General features: G+C 39.7%; 1 protein-coding gene across 5 annotated transcripts in view; it reads left to right on the forward strand.

The window, feature by feature from the left end:
- The window catches only part of LOC105483138 (protein tyrosine phosphatase receptor type G), a 745,674-nt gene that overhangs the window by 165,607 nt on the left and 552,961 nt on the right, over window positions 1–27,106 (forward strand). For 4 of the 5 annotated variants that reach the window (XM_011743815.2, XM_011743832.2, XM_011743842.3 and 1 more), the window contains exon 2: window positions 24,934–25,038. The exons of the other annotated variant lie outside the window; for it this stretch is intronic. In XM_011743815.2, coding sequence (XP_011742117.2) covers window positions 24,934–25,038 — 105 coding nt within the window. The remainder of the gene's footprint in view (window positions 1–24,933; window positions 25,039–27,106) is intronic. 5 annotated transcript variants of the gene reach the window in all.

Below are 27,106 nucleotides of genomic sequence, written 5' to 3' on the forward strand. Positions count from 1 at the left end.
AACACCTGAACTTTGGGGGATGCATTCAAACCATAGCAAAATTTGCAGTTGAGCTGAAGGGAAATTTGGACACTAAATTGATTCTGATGTAGCAAAGGAAGCAGTCTGGATAAGGGAGGGGATCAGATACAGACAGGGCATCCAGCCCACTTGCTAGAATTAGAATTGGGCTTTTGGAACTCTGTTTATGCATAAGTCTCCCTGTAAGGCTTACATTTAAAGCAACTATATAAAATATGAAAGTCAATATCAAATTTCTAGTCCTGTTTTCCTTTAATTTCAGTACTATAACTTCAAAGTGAAATTGTAATTTTTGTTAGGAAATGAGTAACGGTGAATTTTATGTTATGTCTGTTTATTTTGGTTAAATTTTTAAACTGCTTTTAAAATTTTCCTTAATATGGGGTGTACTATCTGGCACACAGGATGCCTAATACACAGTTATTCAATCATGGAAATGTATTTTCTGTTCTTCAGAACTGTATAAAGGTGCCAACTCATGTTGGAGTTCTGAAAGTAATGTTTTAATTTGAATGATTTGAGAGATACAAGTGGAACTTAAAAAATTATTTGGGGAGTGGGTTTGTCAGGGTGAGCAGAGGTTGATGATAAATTTAGAGGAGTTGGTTTTGTGACCCAACCCTAGGTTAGAACTATGCAGTATTCAGCCTAAGTCAAATATTTAGGACTATTCTGATTTCCTGTCTCCTTTATTTTCAGGAAATGTCTTTGTTACAGAATTTATATAATCCATCCTTTAATTGGCACATTGTTCAAAGGCCAGGTAATGTGTGAATAAACTTTTGTTTTATTTCCCAGTATTTTATTGGATGATCGACAGGAAGTTACAGATTTAAAGGCACGGTGACTTTTCTACTTTTTTTTTTTTCCTTTTTACTGTCACAACAGCATTAATTTTCATGGCCTGATTATCTGTGGAGATACCTTTCTAAGAAGTTGCTAAGTTTTATCTGCCCTCATCTTCCTCCTTCCCTCGCCCTTGTTATTACCATTATAAATAGGATACATGTGCACATTTATGGTGAAACAAGAAAAGGGAAACCCCCATGGTCTCATTGTCTTTAAATATATATTTTCTCATGTTATGAGGTCCTTGTTTTTATCAAAAAGGGTTGGATAGAAAGTAAAAATGATGGCTAATGTTATGTTATCTTTAGAAGAGATATATATTATTAAAAATATCATTAACTTTTAAGTTTGAAATAATTACAGATTCACAGGAAGGTGCCAAGATAGTACAGAGCAGTCCCATATACCCCCTTTTTTTGTTTTCGCTAGTGGTTCCATCTTATAGGATTATAGTGCAATATCAAAACCAGGAGTTATTGGCACAATATATGTTTGTAGTTCATGAACATTTTATCTCATGTGTTGTGTAACCACTGCTGAAGTCAACATACCGGATGATGCCCATGTCACAAAGATTTCCCTCATTCTACCCCTTTATAATCGCACACATCCTTCCCTCTACTATCTCCAAATCGTGGCATCCACTAATGTGCCTTACATCTCTCATTTTGTCATTTTGAGAATATTGGGCTGGGCCCTGTGGCTCATCCCTATAATCCCAGCACTTTGGGAGGCTGAGGCGGGCGGATCACTTGAGGTCAAGAGTTTGAGACCAGTCTGACCAATACGGTGAAACCCCGTCTCTACTAAAAATATGAAAATTAGCCTGGGCATGGCGGTTGACATCTGTAACCCCACCTACTTGGGAGGCCAAGGCACGGGAGGCGGAGGTTGCAGTGAGCTGAATTAATGCCACTGTACTCCACCCCGGGTGACAGAGTGAGACTCCCATCTCCAAAAAAAAAAAAAAAAAGAGTTATATACATAGAATCATATAATATGTATATAGTATGTGACTTTCATAGTGCCCTTGATCTCCATCCAAGTCATAGTGTGCCAATAGTTTTGCTTGGCCTTATTGTAAAGTAGTATTCTATGTCGTGGATGCACCACAGTTGGTTTAACCTTTCACCTTTTGAGGGAGATTTTGGTTGTTTTCACTTCCAGCTGCTACAAAGTCGAATATTAACAGTGTGTACACGTTTTTGGATGATCATAAGTTTTCACTTCCCTGGGATAAACACCCCAGAATACAGTTGCTGGAGTGTATGGTAAATGTATATTTAGGTTTTTTTTTTTTTTACTGCCAAGCTCTTCCAGAGTACCTTTCCCACTCCACACTCCCAACAGCAATGCATGAGAGATCCAGTTTTTGTGCATTCACCCCTCGCAGCTTTTGGTATTACCATTATTTTTTTATTTTAGCGATTCTGATAGGTATGCGGTGATATCTCAGTGTGGTCCCAATTTGCATTTTCCTGATGGTTAATGATACTGAATATCCTTTCATGTGCTCATTTGCTGTCCTCTCTTTGTGTCTTTTGCCCACTTTCTTACTGGATTTCTTTTTATCATTGAGTTTTGAGAGTTCTACACACATTCTAGATAGTAGTCCCCCATCAGATATGTGGTTTGCAAATATTTTTATCAGTATAGAGCCTGTGCCCACTTCCTGTCACCAAGGCTCTTTATAGTGCAAACATTCTTACTTTGAATGAAATCTAATTGATTAATTTCTTCCCTCTGGCTGATGCTTTTGTTGTCGTATCTGAAAACTCTTCACCAAGCACTAGGTACAGAAGATTTTCTTTTCTCCTTTTTTACCACTTATAAGTTTCATACTTTACATTTAAATGTACAATCCATTTTGAGTTAATTTTTGTGTAAGCTGTATGATTTAGGTTGAGATACACTTTTTTTTTTTTTTTTTTTTTTTTTGACGAAGTCTTGCTCTGTCGTCCAGCCTGGAGTGCAGTGGCGTGATCTGGGCTCACTGCAACCTCCACCTCCTGAGTTCAAGTGATTTCTGGCTAATTTTTGTATTTTTAATAGAGACAGGGTTTCACCACATTGGCCAGGCTGATCTGGAACTCCTGACCTCAAGTGGTCCACCCACCTCGGCCTCCCAAAGTGTGAGGTACACTTTTTTTTTCCGCCTCTGGATATCCAATGACTCCAGCGCCATTTGTTGAAAAGACTATCTTTCCTCCATTGAATTACCTTTGCACCTTTTTCAGAAATTAGTTGGCCGTACTCTGTGGGTCTCCTTCTGGGTTCTCTATTCTGGTTCCATTGATCTTTATGCCTGAATCTCTGCCTATACCACATCGTCTTGATAACTTCAGATATAGAACAAGTCTTGAATTTGGATAGTGTGATTCTACCCACTCTGTTCTTCTCTTTTTTGAAGACTTGATTCCCTGCCTACCTCCAGCACTTCCCCTACCATTTTTTTTTTTTTTTTTGGCTTGGAATGGTTACTGTGTTCACTGCAAATGACCACAGCACTCCTTGAGAAATCTTCCCTTTCATGTGGCACATTTAATCCTGAGGGCCAGTTCTAACGGATTGGTGATGTCTTATCATCTGTTTTATTCCTTTTCTGGAATCCAATTTTGAGTCAGATGGAGAGAACGAGGCCTGGCCCAGCAGGAGAGTTCTCTGATCCTTCAGTCCTGTCTAACTTGGGTATGATAGGTATGTGGTATCAACAAAGCTGGGTTTTTGCCTCACTGGTATCAAATAAGGCACTGTTGAGTGTTAGTTGGAGAAGAGCCAGAAGCTTATGACTGGCTGGGATGAGTGGTAGAGAACAGGCCTTCCTCACACGTTTAATCTAACCTCTCTAGTTTAAATATTTCCAATGAATCATCATACTCTATGACCTCGTGACATCAATCTGCACAGAGCGGCAGTTCTTATCTTCAGACTTCAGTCAAGTTTCATTACTGTGGTTTATGTGTAGTGGCTTTGCTTTGGGGCTTCCGCTTATCCTGCTGTCTGCTTTACCATCTCTCTCAAGTGAAAGGGTCTTTTGATTTATGACTTGCTGGGATCCTTTTCAGCATTGATAGAGCTATGTATGGGTTAATGGTTGAAAATATATAGGATTTGGTTGTTAGAGTGTATCTAGAGAAATTGAGCTAATTTGAGGGAAATAAATCTCACTTGTACTCAGAATTTGTATAATGGAAATATACTACCATTAAATGAATAACACAAAAAAACTGCTAAATATAATTGTAAGTAGGTGCTTTCCTACCTAGGACATATAAGATACCCACAAAGCCATTTAATAATCCATTAAACACTGCTGATAGAATTGTATCTTCTCCAATGCATGTCCCCTAAATTGCCTGTTTTGATGCCTGAAATTTTGCCATTAAGGATTATTATTGTTGTATTTTTGCATCCCCAGAAATCTTCTTTGTTAGATTGACAGTTCCCTTGAGTTTATGATTTGTTTAGCTGTTCCAACTTACTTAGATTGAGCTGTTGATTTTCTGTGGCATTTTTCTGAGTGCTGTAGTTTTGAATGCAGGAGGGGAGAGGGATAGGCCTGGAGCCCAAGTTGTTCGGGAAAGTAGTTTAAGTCATTGCAGTATAAAATCATAATTTTCTTCTTCTTTTTTTTTTTTTTTTTTTTTTTGAGATGGAATAGTGCAGTAGTGTGATCTCATCTCACTGCAACCTATGCCTCCCAGGTTCAAGAGAGTCTTGTGCCTCAGCTTCCCAAGTAGCTGGGATTACAGATGCTTGCCACCACACCCAGCTAATTTTTTTTGTATTTTTAGTAGAAATAGGGTTTTGGACTGTTGGCCAGGCTGGTCTTAAACTCCTGACCTCTGGTGATCTGCCTGGCTCGGCCTCCCAAAGTGCTGGGATTATGGGCATGAGCCACTGTTCCCGGCTCATATCAAAAAGTTAAAACCATGGCTTTTATACAAACAAAATGAATACATGTCAAATGCAAATTCATTAATAAGGCAAACAATAATCAAGTAAAGTTGGTTTAAAGGACATTTTGAGGAACTGTGTATTAATAAGTTACAAAGGCATGCCAGAATATGATTGCTAGGTTACAGCCAACACTGGTTAATGTCCTACAGGGTAATACAACTGCTGACTGTTTTTCTTTCTTTAAATTGCATATAAATCTACAGGTTAATGTGTAAGGTCACCAAGTCTTACCTTTAATCACAGTAATATCAAGTCAAACAATGGTATGTTCTAGGTAACTAAATAATTTGAGGTGAGCTTGTTAAATTCTTCACCTACCATGACATTGAAAGGTCATGATGTCTTCTCATTATTTCCAGTTTTGGAGAATTTTTCTCCTGAGCAGTTGGGGAAGCTTCTTGGCTACTGATAATGCCTGGGTTTTATCACTTTACAGTGTTGCTTTGGTGTGGTGTGGAAGGCTGGTCTACCTGTTTGTGAGGCGAAGCACTTTACCAGCTGGTAGCTGAAGCATTTGTGATATTTTCATTGTTTTTCTTCTTCTCTATTGACATTTGCCACTTTCAGTCCCATTTCCATCTCCATGTCTTTCTTTCGTCTTGTTAGAGTGCATTTTTGCCCCTCAAATTTGCCTAGCATGCTGGCAAAGAGGAACAGGCTATTGGAGAGGAGTGAATTACAGAGTCCCGAATGATTTACTTTCTTTGCTGTCTTGAACTTGAGTTAGGTGGATATGCCTCAGCACACACCTGTGCGACCTCGAGCAAGTCTGGTGCTTACTTTAAAAGGATACCATGAGGAGTAAAGGGTTAAAATAAAGGATTTAAAGCTATGCATGGTGGTGCACATTTGTGATCCCAACACTTTGGGAGGGAGGCTGAGGCAGGAGAATCACTTGAGACTAGGAGCTCAAGACCAGCCTGGTCAACATAGCATGACACCATCGCTACAAAAAAAAAAAAAAATTAGCTGGGTGTGGTCGCGTGTGCCTATAGTCCCAGCTACTCGGGAGGTTGAGGCAAGAGGATCATTTCAGCCTAGGAGTTAGAGGCTGCAGTGATCTCTGATTGCACCACTGCCCTTCAGCCTGGAAGACAGAGCAAGACCCTCTCTCAAGAAAACAAGTTAAAAAAAAAAAAAAAAAGATTTAAAAATGGTGTCTAGCACGCACACAGTAAGTTTTCAATTAAGATGATCTAGCTAAGAGCTATGTATTTTTTGTATCTTATTATTTTATATCTTAGGTGCTCTAACATATTTGAAAACCCATATGCTTAAAAGGACCAGGAAGCGGGCCTGGTGGCTCATGCCTGTAATTCCAACACTTTGTGAAGCTGAGATGGAAGACTTGCTTGAGCCCAGGAGTTTGAGCCCAGTCTGGGCATCATAGTGAGACGTAATCTGTACCAAAAAAAAAAAAAAAAATTAGCTGGACATGGTGGGCATGTACCTGTAGTCCTGGTTACTTGAGAGTCTGAGATGGGAGGATCACTTGAGCTTGGGAGGTTGAGGCTGCAGTGGGATGAGATTGCACCATTGCACTCCAGTCTGGGCCGCAGAGAGAGACCCTGTCTCAAAAAAAAAAAAAAAAAAAAAAAAAGGACCAGAGAGGCTCCCTGTAAGTCACTAAAGGGGCTTACAGAATTAAATACAGGAGCAAGGGTAACTGGCAGCTGATATCTGGCATCCCAGCGGAGGGGAGAATAGTGATTAGTAGGGGCAGTGGTGAAGGGGAGAACATATGTACTAAGTGAAGATGGCCCACAACTGTGCATCCGGGCCAGTTGTTGTCATATGTTTCAGGATGGCTTGATATCAACATTTTTAAAGGAAAGAGTAAAGTCTGATTGTCCTGTGTCCTTTCCCCTTTGTAAAGGTTGGCAACTGATTGACATTTAAAAACTGCTATATTTTTGGGTTTCATAGAGTAGGCTATCAGTTTGCCGTGTTTGCTCTGGGTCGATTTAGATTACTCAATGATAAAGGTAAATAGTTAATTTAGACCTTGTAAGATCTTGTGACCATAGCAATCATTTTCCCAGTCCTCTGCTTTCACAGACAAGGGAGTAGGTTTGGGCAAAGTTACACGGCCTGTTAGTGGCAGTACTTTTAATTTTTATGGAAATGAGCTTTACTTTTACACATTCTTTCATTTGGGGAGTTATATGGTTTAACATGCTCATTTTTTAACAATTCACCATGCATTTAAAACATGAGCGTAGTGATTTTTAGAACAAAGGAGGGAAGTACACTGAAATTGGAACAGTGGTTATGGTTATTTTTATTTTCTTGTTTATGCTTTTTAGGTACTCTCTTGCCTGTTTAATGTACTCTGCTCATTAATGTACTTTGCCTAATGTGCTTCTATAGTGAATATTTATTGCTTTTATTATCAGAAAAAGCAATAAATGCTATTAAAAAAAGAATTTATCATGGAAATGCCTTGATCTGTGATAATATAATGATTGATTAGTTCATGGCTCCCAAGATTGTTGGTGGTTCATTTCATTTGCTCCATGAAAATGATAGTGTGTCTTATTTTGCACCTGAGATATGTTGAGATGGGTCTTCCTTAGGTCTGCTGCGATTTCTTTGACTGAAGGGGTTTGTGACCACTACGGGGCATGTAAGTTGCTGGTGCCACTCCTGGGCAGCTTGCCTGTAAGGGATACCGTCTGTGTTGGCAGAACCAGGGGCTTGTCCTGCTGGGCTGTAGCCCACCAACTGTTGCAGCTACAGTGCCTCAGCTGTCGTGCTTTTACACTAACTGTCATTAGCCATACAGACCTTTATGGCTCAAACCAGGCCACATCTGTTGTGAGTCCTGTGACCTTCAAAACCCACACGAGGAAGAAATGCAAAACATTTTTATCTCCAGGCTTTCTGCAAACGCATCATTGTAGAGGGCTTATTTAAGAATGTTTTTCTAAACTTATTTTATAAAATATTTTCGTTTTTCTTGTCTTCCATTGACAGTGGAGTTTCATTGTTAATGATTTGAGCAAATTAGTGTTGCTCAGAAAGTGGTTTGTTGACCACTTGCATCTGATCACAGGCGTTTGTTAAAAATATTCTTCTCAAGCCTCACAGTAGTCCAATGGAATCATGATCTGAGGGGTGTGTTTGTCCATCCACATTTTAAACCAGTGATGTGGGCATTTAGGACTATGTGCCCTAAGGGACACTGTCTTTTAGAGAGGTAGGCATGAAGTTAGAAAGGTGACTCTAAGATGAGTGGTCATATGGTGACTTGGGCACCCCCAGGAGTGCCTAGACTTATTAGAAAGTTTGCTTTTGTTCACTTATCACATTACTGAAAAAGGGAGAGTTAACTTTAGGGAAGGGGGTTCCAAAGCCATGCTACTTGCAGAGTGTTTGTGGCCATTGAAAGTTTGGGAACTGGATTTCTAGGTTACAACATTGATTCACTTGGTTCTGCTTTTCTGAAATAGTAATGACTATAATGAAATTGTCCTATTTTCTGTATTTGCTCTGGGCCCCTTTAACTCAGTTCCCTCTGAAAACCTGCTGAACACTGTTCTACTGTTTCTGCATTATTCAATGCCAAGCCAAGGTGTTAGGCTTCCTGATGGATTTATGAGCCTCACATTTCCATTGCTAAAGCAATGAATAGACCAAGGAACGATTTGGCTCCATAAAAATACTTTTTTACCCCCATTGAGTTAGCACTCTCTTGAATAGAAAAGACGAAAAGAGAAGAAGTAGAGTTCCCCTAAATTGTGGGAATGGGATAGGTAGAGAATCGAAAGACAGAGGGTTTGACTAGTTTTGTGCTTGGGGGCAGGAGCATTAGTAGGATGTATGCCATGAAGGAGACACAGAAGCTCACTTCCTTTTTTTTTTTTGAGACAGAGTCTTGCTCTGTTGCTAGGCTGGAGTGCTGTGGCACGATCTTGGCTCACTGTAACCTCCACCTCCTGGGTTCAAGTGATTCCCCTGCCTCAGCCTCCCGAGTAGCTGGGAGTACAGGCATGTACCACCATGCCCAGCTAATTTTTTGTATTTTAGTAGAGACGGGGTTTCACCATGTTGGTCTGGATGGTCTCAATCTCCTGACCTCGTGATCCGCCCACCTTGGCCTCCCAAAGTGCTGGGATTACAGGCATGAGCCACTGTGCCTGGTCAGAAGCTCCCTTTCATAGTGCTATGCAGGGCTTTAAAGCCACACATGCCAGACATTCTAGATGGAGATTTCTTTTTCCTACTTATTTTTCCAGCTTTTTCTCTAGTTCTCCACTGTCCAGTAGGAACGGAACATGAACTGCATAGGTACTTTGTTTTCCTTTTTCCTTCCTTCCTTCCTTCCTTCCTTCCTTCCTTCCTTCCTTCCTTCCTTCCTTCCTTCCTTCCTCTCTCTCTCTCTTTCTTTCTCTTTCTTTTCCTTTCCTTTCCCTTTCCCTTTTCCTTTTCCTTTTCCTTTCCTTTCCCTTTTCCTTTCCTTTCTTGACAGTATGGCCCTGTCACTCAGCCTATAGTGCAGTGGTGTAATCTTGGCTCACTGCAACCTTTACCTCCCAAGTTAAGTTCAGGTAATTCTCCTGCTTCAGCCACCTGAATAGCTGGGATTGCAGGCATCTACTAACATGTCCAGCTAATTTTTTGTATTTTCAGTAGAGACGGGGGATTTCATGTTGGCCAGGCTGGTGTTGAACTCCTGACCTCAAGTGATCCACCTGCCTTGGCCTCCCAAAGTGCTGGGATTACTTACAGTGGTGAGCCACTGTGCCTGGCCCACGTAGGTACTTTTAATTTTTTTTTTTTTTTTGAGACGGTGTCTCGCTCTGTCGCCCAGGCTGGAGTGCGGTGGCTGGATCTCAGCTCACTGCAAGCTCCGCCTCCCGGGTTTACGCCATTCTCCTGCCTCAGCCTCCCGAGTAGCTGGGACTACAGGTGCCCGCCACCTCGCCCGGCTAGTTTTTTGTATTTTTAAGTAGAGACGGGATTTCACCGTGTTAGCCAGGATGGTCTCGATCTCCTGACCTTGTGATCCGGCCCGCCTCTGCCTCCCAAAGTGCTGGGATTACAGGCTTAAGCCACCGCGCCTGGCCGGTACTTTTAAGTTTTATAGCAGCAAACATAAAAAGTAAAAAGAAACAGGTGAAATTAATTAGAATAATTTATATAACCCAGTATATCTAAAATGTCATTTTGACATGTAATCAGAATTTTTAAAATGTTGATGAGATATTTTGCCTTTTTGTTTCTTGCTAAGCGTTTGAAGTCCTGTATTAGCTAGGGGCGACTGTGTTGGACAGCGCAATTCGGAAGGCTGCTTCTTATCCCCACTGCTCAGTTAAAATGCGAACATATGCCTGCGTGGAACATTCCCTTTTTCTGTTTAAAGGAAAGTGAATTGTTTTCGCAGCAGTTAGTTGGTGTTAGCATAATGCCTTCCTGTGTAGGCTGTAGTGTTAGAATTCTCTTTGCAAGCCTTGTAATAATTTTCAGGAATGATCACTTTTATTATAGTATTTTTAGTGCAACTAGAGGGTTTTTACAGTGTGAAATCTCTTAAAAGGACAGTAAAAAACATATTGTGTTTCTTGTGGGACACAGGGTTGGGCATTTAAGTACCTAGTAGTGTTCTTGAGACAAATTCTATGAAATTTGAATTGTCCAGGAGAAACCCCGGTCAAAGGTCACTTTGTATTAGTTCAAACATTTTCTATATTGGTATTTCATGTTTGGGTCTTTATACTTTCTATATTTTGTGAAATAACTAAATCCACACCATTCATTTCTATGTTGTAGCCCCTCACACTTGATTAGGGGGTCCAGTGGAGCTTCCTTTCCCTTTCTCTATCTGTTTAGAGTGTCTGGGTGTGTATTCCTTTCTCTGTCATGTGCAATGTGACTTTGGCAAGGTCCTTAACCATTCTGTGCCTAGGTTGCCTGGTTTTTAAAATGGGAATAATGAGAGCATTTATCCCAGAAAGTTCTGGTGAGGATTAAATGAGATATTTCAGTTGAATAAATCAGCCCAGTGCCTCCTGGTACATGGTAAGTGCTAAAGAAGCATTACCTATCACCAGCACCATTACTCATTTTCTTTGTGAATTTTAGCAACTAAAGCAGAGCAGGAGAAATTTTGGGAATAGATTTATTTCTTTGACATTGAGATGGAGCTTTAAAAAACATTCCTGACTTCTTCCCAAAACATAAATTAAAAATCTTTGTTTCTGCCACAATATCTTTAGTCTCATTTCCCTATTCCCTCTGCTATTTCATCCTGTGATTGATCATCTCTTCACTTTGTTTTATTTTATTTTATTTTATTTTATGAGACAAAGTCTTGCCCTGTACCCAGGCTTCAATACAGTGGCAAAATATCGTCTCACTGCAACCTCTGCCTCCCAGGCTCAAGTGATTCTCCCACCTCAGCCTCCCAAGTAGCTAGGATTACAGGTGCACATCACCGTACCTGGCTCATTTTTGTATTTTTTGTAGAGATGGGTCTTACCGTGTCTCCTAAGCTGAGCTCAAGCGATCTGCCTGCCTTGGCCTCCCAAAATACTGCGATTACAGGCATAAGCCACCAGGCCCGGCCAACATCTGTTCACTTTGGGTAAATTATTTTAATAAGAACTCTCTGGTTAGAGCATGACTATTAAAGAGAAACTTCCTAAATGTATTTTACAAAGTGCTTTTTCTCTTTCTTGCTTTTCCTGAAACACTAGTTCTTGAATAAACCTCAGATATCATGTATGATTTCTGAAATACTTAAATTTGCAGACTTTTTTCTCCTCTACTGTTTGGTTCCATTATGTTAAATATCAAAGAATAGATTAACCAGAATATGAATGGACAGGCATGCAAGAAAAACTTGAGGTTTCCACTTGCTTCTAATACCATCTATTTCTCTCACCTTTTCACTTAATACTCACTCACTGATTATGCAGAGGTGATATTTAAGAGCAAATCCATTTAATAAACCTTTGTAAGTAATATTTAAAGGAGTGTTTATTTTTAAGAATTCACCCAGGATTTCTGTGATCTGCGGTTCTTTGGCTTTGGCACCTGGTTGTCCCAATTTGTTCCAGAGTATTTTACTGCATATGCTATATCTTTCTCGTTTGCTGTCTATAAATCAAGGGAACAGTTTGTTCAGTTTTGTTCAGTTTTGCCTGTTAGGGAAGCCCCCAAAGATACAAAATTCCTCTTCAACATTAGCGTATTTATTTAAAAAAAAAAAAACTGTCTTTTTATTCTCCTTCTTATCCCAAGTTTGATTGATTGTATTGCAGAGTCATAAAAGGATTTAAATTCAGAGTTGAAAAGTGTTCTTGAAATTGATTTCGCTCAGCTTCTTGTATACAAATAGATATTGAGGGGGGCGGGGAAATACTGAAGTGAAACTTTCAATTTTGGATGTGAGCTTTCCAAAGTCATCAAACTGCTTTTCTGTCTGACTCTTCAGATTGATCTTACAGCATAATTGGTCAGAGAGCCAGAGGAGGTTTCTGAAAAAGCATAGCCAAAAAAGAGAAAGGAAACAAACCCCACTTTTTTAATAGCTGCAGTTTCTTCATCAGGAAAGGACTTTGGTTAAATAGCTCTTCTTCCCAAAAAGGCAAAACATTTTCCCCTATATAATTAATTTAAGAAATTGCTTTTAGAGCTATTTAAACAGACCTAGAGATAAGTGCTTTAGCCATCTTGATGTGCTCTAGCGAAAATTTTTATGTGGTTAGAATTTTTTTAATTAAATCACTTTATTTAAGATTGTAATAGCCCTTTTAAATTATTTTCCTTGAAACTCGTATTGTGTTATTTCAAGTTAATAACTCCTCTTCAAGCAAAGCAAAATGCAAGATACTTCTTCTGATGATTTCTTTCTGCAATTGAAGAGAACAAAGCCAGCCTCATTCTTGCTGGAAAAGAAGCAAATCTAACACCTAATAAAAATGGAGATAACAAAAATGGACCTGTAGCCCTGGGATATTCTGACTAGCAACATTAAAGTGGTTGCCTGGGCAATGCTAACCCCAATTCCTTGAGTTTTTTTTTTTTTTTTTTCCTTTGAAATGCCAGGGACAGGCCTGCATTGATTGAATCAAACAAAGCCGATGAGAGGCCTGTGTTTGAGGGGGAAGAAATGGTCCTACAGACTTGGAGTGAGGAACAGAGCAGTATATTTGGTATTTTTTCTACCTATTAGCCCAAAAGCATATTCGTCTCTGAATACACATGCTTGATTATACAGCCATCCTGAACAGGTGCTAAAGACAAAATCTTTCTCATTGTGCAGAGACAACTTACCATAGATTTAATTTATGAATTAGCCTTTACTTAGGTGTGCTCACACTGACTTACGGAAGAGTTCTTTTAAGGATTGTTTTGGGAGGCAGAGTTGAGGTTGAGGCCATGCTCACAGCCATGTTAAAACAATGATTTTTTTTTTTGAGACGGAGTCTCACTCTGTTACCCAGGCTGGAGTGCAGTGGTGCGATCTGGACTCACTGCAAGCTCCGCCTCCCGGGCTCAAGTGATTCTCCTGCCTCAGCCTCCCGAGTAGCTGGGACTACAGGCGCACGCCAATTTTAGTAGAGAAGGGGTTTCACCATGTTACCCAGGCTGGTCTCAAACTCCTGAGCTCAAGCAATCCGCCAGCCTCAGCCTCCCAAAGTGCTAGGATTACAGGCGTGAGCCACTGTGCCCAGCCATTTTTTTAAAAAAATTTTTAATCATCACTAATACAAGGTTCCTCTGAAATCAATAGTAGAGCCTTCTGTACCTCTACAAGTATCACACAGGCAGGAAGTTTTTTTTCTTGTATGATATCAAGGGTGTAGTTTTATGTACTATATAGCTAAGGGAAAATTTAGTAATAATGTGTATTCTTTCCTTCTTTTCCTTATTTTCTTTGTGAATACTTGTATTTGGCTTGATTCTCATTAACTGTTATCTTTTTTTTTCCCATTGTTCTGTCTAAGCAGTTCATTTTGTGATCAATCCTAATCCAGATGAAGAAGGGCAAAGGTGAAGTTTGTAAAAATAATATCAAAAGAAATCTAAAAACACGTTTATTAGGCATTTGGCTAAGTAATTATAAATATATGAGCTGAATATTTGTTTTGCTTTCCAAACCTTTTCTTCCAGGAGCAGTCCCACCCCAGTCCCCTGTGCACAGGTGCAAGTACACACTTAACAATGATTCGTCTTGACTCACCCTGGGGATCCGGGTGAGGAGCCACTGCTCTTGCCCGCCTGCCTCCAATCTGTTCCCTGCCCAGCAGAGTCGTTTTTACAAAGCATATATTGGTAAAAATGTTCTAAAATTAGATTACAAGAATGGTTATGCAAGTCTGTAGTTATACTAAAAACCGTTATATCTCAATAACGCTGCTTTAAAGGAAGGCATATATCAGACCATATTGACTGCCACGTTGGTCCTTCATTGCCTTCCCAAGTTCCTTTAAGGTCCTGAAGGATCCTGACTTGGTGCATCTTCAGCCTCCCACTTCTCCCCAACATCACTTCATCAAGATTTACCAGGGAAGCCTCCTCATGCCACCCTTTTTCCTGCCTCAGCATCCTTGTGTGTGCCGTTCCCATCTTCGAACCCTATCATCTCTCCCTGTCAATGCCCTCAACTAAAATGATGTCTCTTTTCTCCAAATGATGTTTCTTTCTCCGCCTCCTCTCTCTCTCTCAAGTACATTCTTTCCCCGCTTGTATTCTCTGTGGCTGTATCATGTGTGTTTCACTTCATTTTCATGTTGTTCAACCATGTATACAACTTTTGCTTTATGTGTTTATTGATTGCCTTATGATTGCCTTCCTCATGGACTGGAAGCTCCTAGAGGGCAGGAACGGTGTAGAGTATACACTGTTGAATGCCGTGGCAGCATCCTGTCATGAAAACTTGCCTAAATCTTACCAAACTCCCTAGAAATTATCTTTTTGATAAGAAGGAGTTAGGAGCTACTTAAGCAGATGGTGAGTGCTGGAGGTGGAGTAGATAATTTGCTGACCAGAAGCATGAAGCTCGGGGAATAGACGACGATGGGCTATTGAGTGGCTGACCAGCCAGTGTTCAAGTGGTTTCTTCAACCTGGCTCTGGAAGTCGGAGGTCTTTGGGTTTACTCGGGGGAAGGTTTTGGAATCAGGTCTACCCCTTTCATGATACGATGTTTTAAGCAAAGGGGTGTCATGGTTGGAGTGTCCCCTGTATTTGATCCCCAGACGCAGGCCCTAAGGCTTGTGCGTTCAGGGTGTTTATTACCATCTACCAGGTTTGGGGATATCTTGGTGGATATTTTTGTTATTGTGAAGCTTACTCATTTCCAAGTTCTGGATTTATTAATCACCTGCTTGCTGCTGGCACATTTTGCTAGAGGTGGTGGATATGCTGAGGTGTTAAAATGGGTACCCAACCACATTTAAATAGGGCTTTTGTCCATTTTTATTAAAAAAAAAAAACTCATTTCGACGTTTCACATGGAATATGTATCTAAAAATGACTCAACTGTATAAAAGGCCTATGTTATAAAGCTTATTTTTCACGGATGAAAATGTGTTAGGCAGTCACAATTACACATTTTAAACGAAAGATAACATGAATCAAGATAATTTATTAATCAACATGTCACTTTCTTATTTGCTTCCTTAACTCAAGTTGTAACTTAATGCTTGCTTCTTCATTTTTATTTTATTTTTGAGACAAGGGTCTGTGGCCCAGGCTAGAGTGCAGTGGTGCTATCACGGCTCGTGGCAACCTGCGACTCCTGGGCACAAGTGATCCTCCCGCCTCAGCCTCCTGAATAGCTGGAACCACCTTGCCTGGCTAATTTTTATTTTTATTTTTGTAGAGATGGGGTCTTGCTTTTTTTTTTTTGTAGCGATGGGGTCTTGCTTTGTTGCCTAGACTGGTCACAAACTCCTGGGATCAAGCTATCCTCCCTGCTTGGCCTTCCCAAGTAATGGGACTTGGCCTGTTTTAAAAAAAAGTTTTTTTTGTTTTTGTTTTTTTAAGGCTAGTCAAGTGAAGCAGTGGGAGTGGAGAAAGAACAAAGAAATCTGTGACTGGTTGTGATCAATTTGATACCTATTTCTGGTTGGCTTGGAAGTGACTTTCTTATTTATAGACAATAACCAAAGTTTGTGTAGTTGTAATTGGAAGTTAGAAAAATCACTCTATGTTTTACTGTTAATAATATTGGGAACATGATTTTATCTTAGACAATTGCCAATAGTGGTGGAAAGACTAACCTAGACAACTTCTTTCTTTTGGAATTGTTACATTTTTAGTTTTATGAGGCTCATGTAGAAATTTTTCACTTGTGATGTTTATTTACCTTTGAGCAAGTGGAGTAGCTATTCATATTAACTCACAGATATTTTTATGATGCCTAAAATTCAATTTTGTGAAGAACAGTTGTAGTATAGTGTCAGTTATAGAGGATTGAGAGTAATACTGGTTCAGACCTGTGTGTTCTTGTGTAAGTAACATCCCTTTTCTGAATAATTGTATCTAAGCTACAGGACTATTGGGAGAATTACATGAGCTTGTGTATTGATGGTAATTTTAATGATGCCTTCCTCATAGGCAATAATTGACTTGACTTAGTAAATAACTTATTGGGCCAGGCCATGGGTGCAAACTCAGATGGCCCTAGGGACTCTTTAAGAAATAGAAATGAACAAGTGGAACTGGGTGGAGAAGGCAGCTAGCTGGATATTCATGACTCTTCTCTAAAGAGCTACTTGCTATTCACATAGCATATTGTTGCCATTTGGGAACATGACCCAACTCTCCCATTAAAAAAAAAATGAAAATACAGATATTGGTGTTCTCTCCTGGAGTTTTCCCTACTGGCAACTAATGAAATACACATACACCCATGCATACATGTACAGTGGGTGAAACAAAAGTTCAGATGGGTGGCTGCGTTCAGCATGGTGGCCACCAGCATGCTCTCTCTCTGCTGTTTGCCATTTCTGTTGGCCATTAAAGATTTAAAGAGATGCCCCAACCGTAAAATGGAAAGTACAGGTTTGTGGCATTTGATATTACCCCAACACTGTCCGTCACTAATCTTCATTATCCTGATAATACTATAGAATCAGGAGACTTGATTCCTTCAGAATCAAACAGTAGTAAAATGATCTGAAAGAATGGTCTTTTTATTTCTGTCTGATATTTGATGCTATGAGCCCAATGTTTTTTAGGAAGGTGCCTCCGAGAAAGAGTGAACCGTGGTATTTTTCCAATTTTCATCACAAATGTATAATGAGTTCCATTATAAATCAGTTTTATAAGTGTATCTTTTCTGAGATCTGTTGGAAGATGTGTATTTTTTAATTTCTGAAGTTTTAAAACTGTGACAGAGTTAATGGCAGAGGAATGACTCCAATGTTTTGTCCCTTTTAGCCCTTATTTATTTATTTTTAAAATAGATTCTGCCTTTTGTAACTGGCATTATTTAAGAGTAAAATAACAGAGGACTTCAGTATTTTGCTCTCTGCCTGGCTTAGCTCATTTTTACAATGCTGTTTTCTGTTTCTTTTTCCCTCTCGGATAGAGCATTGCTGTGTGATTCCTCTTTCCCTTGAATTGCCTCTGAGTTTTAGTAATTTATTTTACTTAAAAAACATCATGGCTCTATATTAGGTCTTTTTATTCCTGTAAGATGATGAAAAAACTTTTTGTAGTTGAAACAGTAAGTATATTTGAATATGATAAAATAGGTAATCTACTGTAATATAACCTATTGTATTTGAGGTTAGCTCAGTATCACAAACAACTAGAAGGACCATTTGTAATGCAGTACTTACAAAGGAACATACTTTTTGATTCTACTTTTTGGGACACTCACTGAGCACATTTTACTACAACTGATTGAAATACAGGCACAAAGGAAATGAGAGACCGATCAGAATATTTAATTACTTTTAACTATAATTTGATACTTTTGCCCATTGTAGGTACAAAAAAGATAAAGATTTATTCATTTTAGGCTATTGTGCGGGATTTAATGTTCTTAAATGCTCTTTAGAATTTAGAGAAAATTGCACTCGATGGAGATTTCACCATCCTTGAGGGATCTTTAATTTGTTTGTTGTATGTGCCATTAAAATAGATATAAAGAGCCTGCTTAACTACTTATCTGCCATTCTTGATATCTTCTTTCTAGATTGGAAAATGTGAGTGCCTGTTGCTTATTTTTAGTGGGCTTATTTTTTGACAGTATCTCTGGGAGAAGAACTAGGACTCCGCATATGAGAGCGATCCACCCATCACCCTGAGTAGTTTTCATTTTGGCGCTGGAGAACCAGAATTTCTTTGTTCTGATGTTTTCAATTTTAGATGGAAGCTGACCTATTCTCCCAGACTTCTAAGTCCTTTGGAATGACCTAGAATTGGACATGCAGTTAAGGAGAAATACCCTTATGTGTTACTACACTGTTTTTGATTACAGGATGTGCAGCCGTATTGCAGATGGAACTTGGGGATGTTCTCATCACAGACTCACTCTGCTTTCACCTTTGTGTAACCTTTGTCATATAATCACTTTTCCCTGTAGGAGATAATGACATAGCAGAAGTCAAGTGGACATGGCTGGTTCAATACAGTAAGGTGAACCAGTGTTGTGGACGAATGCCGGGGTTATTTTGGAATCCTTTGTGGCCACATATCTTCCCTTCTTGGTGGACACCTCAGACTTTCATTCACATTCATATATACAAATGCATATGTAAATGGACCACCTTTGTCAAAAACAGTAAGACATTCGTTGTACTCTCATTTCAATCATGCATTTGCAATCTTGCAGGAAAAATATTCTCTATGGATATATTATGTAACAACATTTATTCATAGTCAGTATAGACTCAGTGACCCTTTCATCTCTCTGAGAGTAAAACTTAAGAAAAAAACATCTATGTTAAGAATGCTGTTTCATGTGGTATTCAGAGGAGCCGGGCTGTTTGTATGAAAAATGTTGAGCCTGCAAATTAACACAGAAGAGTTAACACAGCTTGCAAGTCTTTTTTTCCCCGCAAGTCAATATTTCTGTGAAACACTGAGAGTAAGGATTACACAGAATCCTCCTGAAGACACAGTTAAGGCAGATGGGATACACATCTGCTTTTTTTATTCTAGAATAAAAACATTTATTCTTATAAACTATGTCCGGTGGCTCTGGGAAATTAAATAAGGCACATAGGAAACAGTTGCGTTGATATCTTCAGTAGTAGGCGACTCTTAGGATATTTTTATAGGAAGAAATTGGGCCTTTGGGTCTGGAAAAATTTTTATCTTTTTTTGCTTCGGGCTGGAAATGAAGTAGGCTCAGCAGAAGTTCTGAGAAGAGATAGAGTTTATGGAAACTCCCTGATGAAAATACCTGTCACTCATTTAGCTCTCTGCCTAGCAACCAACTTGACTTAAGATTCCTCCTGCTGAGTGAGACATAAGCATCATTGGCTAGTTAATACTATTGGTTTTGAAATCTCCACTTTTATCTTGTCAAAATTGAGAGACTCAAGTTTTCCTGTGTGATGGGAGTCACTGTATTCTTCCTTTCTAAACCCATTTCATTATTACACTATTCAGACTACTTAGATTTGATATTCCTGATGCCCAGGTCTGTCAGCCCATGGGGGGGTCTGTGTGTGTGTGTGTGTGTATATGTGTGTGTGTGTGTGTGTTGGTTAAAATGTCACTAGAGATGACCTCTTTTGAGGAGGAGAATGCAGCAATATACAGCATATACTGCTGGGCTTCCCTGTGTCTTACATAACTAATATTCCAATTTTTTGCTGTGCTGTAACATGACTAAAAGTCCTCCTAAGCTTTTCACTGAAAAATGACTTCCCCTCCATATACCATAGTGGGCTTGGTGCTGTAGCACTTGGTAGAATATATGTTTGCATAACACCATGTCCTCCCTCTTGTTATTCACATGATAACCATAGGCAGATTTACACTTATTGTCTATTCTGAAGAGTGAAACTACATATTTTCATAAGCATGCTCCATTTTTAATTGTGTAATTAAGTTGCTGACATAAGCAAGTATGCAATTTCACATTAAGGTGAGGATCTGTAAAGGCATTCATTTGCATAATTTAATTTTCTGCACAGAAGATATTGAAAATCAATAGCATGATTCATAGGCATACCATATCATTGCCACGCCGCCTTTGGTTGTCTGTTTGAGCTTAGAAGAGTACAAAGAGTATTAAAATTGATTAAATTTTGGTGTGCTGACTCTGTATCTTTACTTGGGAACCACAGACTGTTTCTATTTGCAAATCACTGCTCCTTGCCAATAAAATATTAAGTTGTTTAATATACTCTATATATACTTTTTGACTGCTGTTCAAATAATAGTTTTAAAACTTGGTTTTTAAAAAAGATCACCTCATCATCGATTAAAATACATTTGAGGAGAGGACTTAAAATGTTGTCTTAGTTTAAATTATGTGAGTGCCAGTAAGAATGATAATTAGTCCTCAGACATTTTTGTTGTGTGAACATCATAGAGTGTACTTAACAAACCTAGATGGAATAGCCAGCCCACTACACACCTAGACCATATGGTATAGCCTAATGCTGCTAGGTCACAAACCTGTACAACATGTTACTGTCCTGGATACTGTAGGTAATTGTAGCACAATGGTAAGTATCTGTGTATGTAAACAAACATATCGGAACACATAAAAGGTACCGTAGACCAGGCGTGGTGGGTCACGCCTGTAATCCCAGCACTTTGTGAGGCTGAGGAGGGCGGATCACAAGGTCAGGAGTTCAAGATCAGCCTGGCCAATATAGTGAAACCCTGTCTCTACTAAAAATAAAAAAATTAGCTGGGCATGGTGGTGCGCAGCTGTGATCCCAGCTACTCGGGAGGCTGAGGCAGGAGAATTTTCTGGTTTGAACTTGGGAGGCAGAGGTTGTGGTGAGCTGAGATCCTGCTACTGCATTCCAGCCTGGATGACAAAGTGAGACTCTGTCTGGAAAAAAAAAAAAAAAAAAAAAGTACAGTAGAAAATACCTTTATAGTCTTATGGGACCAGCATCATATATGCAGTTTTTCATTGACTGAAATTTTATCACGTGGCATATGACTTTACTTGATTATGCTCTTACAGATAGGGGAGGGGGAGAGGTCACACATTATTGACATAGATGGAATAAAAAGGAAAAAAAATATAGTCACCTTTAGTGAGTAGTTAAAAAATAAAATATGGTACGAGGGTTAAAAGTCCTGCCCTGTTCATTTCTGAACAATTGCTTAAAAAGAATTCCTTATTTGTCTCTCAGGGCCATCTCCTTTTTGCTTCATGTATTAAGTGCTGTTTCTGATAGGTGGGCAGTGGCTAGAGAGAGTCAGTGAGGTTCTGGGTGGTGGTTCTGCCTGTGGCTTATGTAAACACACACATAACATGCATAGATAACACATTTTCTTACCATCACTACCCTCTAGAACACAGAAACCATCAGCTTTTTTATCTTTTATGTGTTCATTCAATCCCTCACTGTTTTTTTTTTTTTTTTTTTTGGAGACGGAGTCTTGCTCTGTTGCCAGGCTTGAGTGCAGTGGCACAATCTCGGCTCACTGCAACCTCCGCTTCCCGGGTTCAAGCGATTCTCCTGCCTCAGCCTCCCGAGTAGCTGGGACTACAGGCGCGTCACCATGTCCAGCTAAGTTTTGTATTTTTAGTAGAGACAAGGTTTCACCATGTTGGCCAGGATGGTCTCGATCTCTTGACCTCATGATCCGCCCACCTCAGCCTCCCAAAGTGCTGGGATTACAGGCATGAGCCTCGCGCCTGGCTGCCATTCCCTCGCTGTTGATGAACGCATACCATGCGCTGAGTTCCATTGTGGGTAGTAGGTTGACAGTAATAGTTCAGGAATATGCCTGTGCCCTATTTCCAGGGAGCTTAGAGCCCTTCATATGCCATGCAGCATGCCCTTGAGAAGCCAGTTTTCCTGACCATTCTGACCTTGCTGTGGAAAACCCACATTGTACCTCAATACTTTGGGTAGTGTGAGGAAGACAATATTAACCTACCTTCCTTGGGATGGCTCTGTCCCTTCTGTTACCTCTTGTCGTATGTAGCAGAACCGTACCTTTACTTCTGTCTTAAGTGAATTACCTTTAGACAGGCAGTCCTGCTGCTCAAGTCCAATTCCTTATACCACAGTGTGATGTATATGTGTGTCTGGGGTGAAGTCCAAAGCATAGGGTTGGTTGGTTTTAAAGTAGCCCAGGGTTAAGAGTCAGAGCTCTAGTACAACAATGGCCTTTTATGGATAGAGAAATTGATGACCGGGAGTTCAAGTGATGGTTTAAAGCACACCATTGGTGTCATTTTGAGGATCTTTTTTTGGTACAAAAGACAGGAAAATGTGCTTTAGCAGGTAAATCTGGTCCCTGTAACTATAGACCCTAAGAGAGGGCTAGCTTCAAATCAGCTTTGTCTAGGGTTTAAATATTTTATTTTAGTTATTTTATTTAACTTTTTTTGTTTTGTTTTGTTTTTGAGACAGGGTCTCACTCTGTTGCCCAGGCTGGAGTGGAGTGGCACAGTCACGGCTCACTTGAGCCTCCCTGGCTCACGCTGTTGTCCTACCTTAACCAGCCAAGTAGCTGGAACTACAGACGTGTGCTACTACACATGCTATTTTTTTTATTTTTTGTAGTGACAGGGTTTAAATTTTGTCAACAGAATTGATTTTTTGGTCGTCCTGGCTTGGTTCTATTTTTAAGGTCCTCTGTTAATCCCTTACTTGGTCGTTAGCCACCGCCGCTGAGGCTTGCACCTTGTCTGATACCTTCAGGAAGAAAGAAGAATCTCTGTCATTGGCCAATGTGCCCATACCTGAATGCATCACTGGGGCCATGAGAATGGTTGAAAGTGATTGACTGGCTTAAAGCGAACAAGGCTCACCCCTAGAGCTAACATTGGTGGTGACAGGGATTAGCTGTTCAACGTGTGACACACAGCTAGCTAGAGTGGGGATATGATTACTACAAAACAGATCATCTACAGCAAATTTCCACTATGTTGTCAGGCACTAAAAAGCACTAGGGCTGGGTGCAGCAGCTCATGCCTGCCATCCCAACACTTTGGGAGGACCAAGTGAGAAGACTGCATGAGCCCGGGAGTTTGAGATCAGCCTGGGCAACACAGGGAGACCCTGTCTCTACAAAACTAAAAAACCAGCTGAGCATGGTGGCGTGTGCCTATGGTCCCAGCTAGTCAAGAGGCTACATTGGGAGGATTGCTTAAGCCCGGGGGTTAAGGCTGCAGTCAACCATGATCTTGCTGCTGCACTCCAGCCTGTTTGACAGAGCAAGACCCTGTTTCAAAAAACAAAAACAAAAACAAAAGCAGTATATGCCCAATGCTGAGTTAGGTGCTCTGCTCACCATAGCTTGTGTTATCTATATAACAGTCTTAGAAGGCTGGTATTTTTAGGTTCATTTTACAGTCAAGGAAATTGAGGCTCAACCACTTACCCTAATGGAAGCCACATTTATTACTAACATAGTCAAGACATGTTTTACTCACGGTTTTGATGGACAGAGGAAGGATTAATGGGGAATAATTATTTGTAGAATGGTTTGGATGGAAGGCATCTAAACCTTCCTTGGACTTGAAAAATGAGTGGAAGCTTAGAATTTGACATGAATTCTTTGAGGAGCAATGAGCAGACATAAACGACATCAGGTTTACTTTTTAGGTGCGTATTGAGAATTTGTAGGATTCTTACTTCCCTCTAAAGGGCTCATCTCTGTGGAATACGTTTGTTCAAGCATTACATCTTTTAATGCTAGTCTTTTTAATTGAAGTGTAAGCATAAAGTACTTTACAGGTTTCTTAATTTTTCTTCATGACTTTCACATTGTCAGAAAGGCTAATGCTGTCATGGCGATATTATTCCATTGGCTAATTTGGAATACAGAATGTGTTGTATTTTCCTGGTCCCATCATTGTCTTCAATTGAATATACAGCTTCCCAAAACTTTCTTAAACATTTTTTTTTTTTTTTTTGTCTTTGAAAGCACGCTTGCTTTTGTTTAGGTGCATTTAAATGTTATCATAGTCAGCTGGGGTATATTGTTTGCGTATAATTCCATTTCATTTTGGATTTTGGGCATCTGTGATATTTGTCTTCTTACCCATCAGTGTTTTCAGGTGTGGGCTCACAACACAAGAAATCCGCATGCATGTGGTAGCTGGGAAGAGAGGGCTTGACGACTATAGCAGGCAGATGGAAGCTCTCCTGTGAGAGTAGTAGTTTTGCTGTTGCTTGGTGGATTGAACTGATGTTGAGATTTCAAATATACATTACTAATCACTGTTTCTTTTCTGGGCATTGTGGGCCTTGGAGGCTTTCTTGTTTCGTATCTTCTGGCACCACAGGTGACTGTTAGTGGCCGGAAGGATGTGGAAGACTGGTACTGATCACAAGGAGTCACCTAGGTTTCAGATTGTGCTGTGTTTGGGTGGCAGAAGCCCTGGCTTTGATGCAGGGATGCTTGAGTCTGGTTTTCTCATCTACTGCATACCTACTGTGTGACCTGGGGCCACTTACTTCGTGCCTCTGCTCCTTAGTTTCTCCATCTGTAAAAGAGGCAGAATGACCCCGGCTCTGTAAAGATCAAATGGGGCCTGAGGGTCTTTACACACAGGTTATAAACTTATACATGCAGTTGGAACCAAAGTCTACCGTTAGTTGTATGTGTGACCTTGGTCAAGTTCAAGTTCTTTCCGTTGTTGACGCTTCAGTTTGCTTATCCATAAAAGGGCCCCATTATGGGGACCACTGTTTGTACTGCTTCGTGGTGTTTTGCAGATCAAAGAAGATAATGTATATAAAGTGCTTAGTGTACTGCACTTCTTGGCACAAAGTAAAGGTTCCTCGTCAATGATTCCTAATATGTATAATAATAGTTTGTCTGGATTTTCCTATGGTTTTGTTTTTTGTAAAATAAGTTGGTTCTAGTCAGTCATCCTAAGGACTATGATTCTACTCAGTCACCCAATGGTGTTCATTTGACCCCCTTCCTGTGTCCAGTGGGGTGCTGCCTTTGTCTCATTGCGGGTCTCCCTCTCTTCCAGCGTTGACAGAAGGCTACGTTGGGGCCCTGCACGAGAATAGACACGGCAGCGCGGTGCAGATCCGCAGACGCAAGGCTTCAGGCGACCCGTACTGGGCCTACTCTGGTAAGTCCAGTTGTTCTGATGGAGGTCACACAGGCCAGTTAACATCCCATGCCAACTCACTTGAAAGCACACTTTGAATCACTTTTACGCCTGAGTTCTGTTTGCTCAAATCTTTCGTAGTTCACTAAAAGTTGAAATATTCGAGCCTGTTTTCCCTCAAGGTTATAAGTACCTTAATTTATCTCTACCACCTGTTTCCTCAACCTGTTTTCCCCTCAATTTGCATTTATTTCTGAACTTTACTGTTAATGAGTTATTGTACCAAACTTATAATTTTCTAAAAGACGTAGTCTTGTCTTTTCTGTTTTTTCAGGGGCTGTGATTTCAGAGAGCAGAAAATATATGGCTAGTCTTGAGCTGCTAAATGTCTGCTAAACATTACAAACATCAGATATCAGAATGCTCTATTAGGCTCTAAGCCAAGAAATGCAACTTTATTTTTAAATCACATCTTGTTCTTTGAATACATTTTAGCTGTCTACTCGATGGTAATCTGCAGTCCTTTTCATTTTTATTTTTACTTTTACCCTTTGAGCCAGTGAAGGGAAAGAGCATTGTTCTAACTATGTTGAATGTTACATTGGAAATAATTTTCTTACATTGTAAGGGAACAAAGATGAAGACCTAAAACTAGGTACAGACTTTTCTGGATTAGGCTTCCCACAACTCCCAAAATATGAGAGGTGGATTGTTACTTCTAGAAGAGATTTTTGATGCTCAAAAATGTATGGAAAATGTATTACAGCTAATTAAGGAGGAATGCTTGAGTAAGATAGACCACTTTGGAAATTACTTTGGCACTGAATAAATCAAACTCCTTGTGTGAAAGAGCTTGAAGGCATGGAGTATTAGTCTTAATAATAAATCTATGTATTATGCAATGTTGTTGCAGATAGAACTGAAAGTATTCTTTTCATAATGATACTCGGGTTTAAATCCTCAATTTCTCCCAGCAAATCCTGTTAAATTTATGTCAGTGTAAAATGTATAGGTCTGATCTTTAATTACACCTTATCTATTGGCTTTTTGCATCGTTTTGTCTATTGATAAATCTCCTGCCCCTGCAGGGAGAATAGCCTATCTGTTTTGTTTTGCAGTGAACAGATAGTGATTCTGAAGTCTTCCATCACACACAGTACCTTGTGATTAGAATTATCTAATTAGAGGTTTTTTGTCACCATTTCTGATAAATGAAGGAAATTGGGAGATGAAAGCCAGAATTACATATATATAGCATCTTGCCAAGAAACCCAAAGAAAATTTATCATTTTGTACTCTGTGACTCTGACATCAGTCAGGAGGAGGCACAAAGTGGCCTGCTATTTACAGTTCATCAGTTTAGAATAATAATGCTGTTAGTCAGGAAATTGGAAGTTATATCCCATTAGCATGTCCAATTGCAAATGGCAGTGAAGAGATGAAAGCCCTTAAACTTTTCCCATTATGTAGTTAAGAATGACCATAAGTGGTGCCATCTTTGTGATGAAGTCATTGTTGATGTCTTTAACTTTGGTAGACTTCAGAAGTCTCCATTTTGTATTTCTGGAATGCATTGTGTCTGAATTTGGGTATTGCCTCCCGAAGTAGGAAGGGCTTATTAGTTCAAATTCAAGAGTTGGCACGCTTTTTCTGAAAAGATCCAGGTAATAAACATCAAAAGCCTTATCGTCTTTGTTGCAACTACCCAACTCTGCCATTGTAGTTTAAAAGTACCCACTGACAATTCTGGACAGACTGGCTGTGCTCTGATAAAAATTTACTTATGAATACGGGAATTTGAATTTTATAATTTTCATGTGTCCGGAAATATTCTTCTTTTGATTTTTTTCATTCATTAAAAAATATACAAACCATTCTTGCTTTGCAGGCTGTGCAAAAAAAGGTGGCTGGTTGGATAGGGTCCACAGGTTATAGTTTGTGAACCCTTGTTCTAGTTGATTTTTTTCCTAGAAATCAGATTAGGAGAGTCACTTGAGGAATCGCTTGGAAGGATGTGGACTGGTTTGGAAGAATGAATGAAGTCATTTGTTAGGCGTAAAGGACAAAATAAGAGTAAAAGAAGAATAGA

This window comes from Macaca nemestrina, chromosome 2 (assembly GCF_043159975.1).
Source record: "Macaca nemestrina isolate mMacNem1 chromosome 2, mMacNem.hap1, whole genome shotgun sequence".
Taxonomy (NCBI): domain Eukaryota; kingdom Metazoa; phylum Chordata; class Mammalia; order Primates; family Cercopithecidae; genus Macaca; species Macaca nemestrina.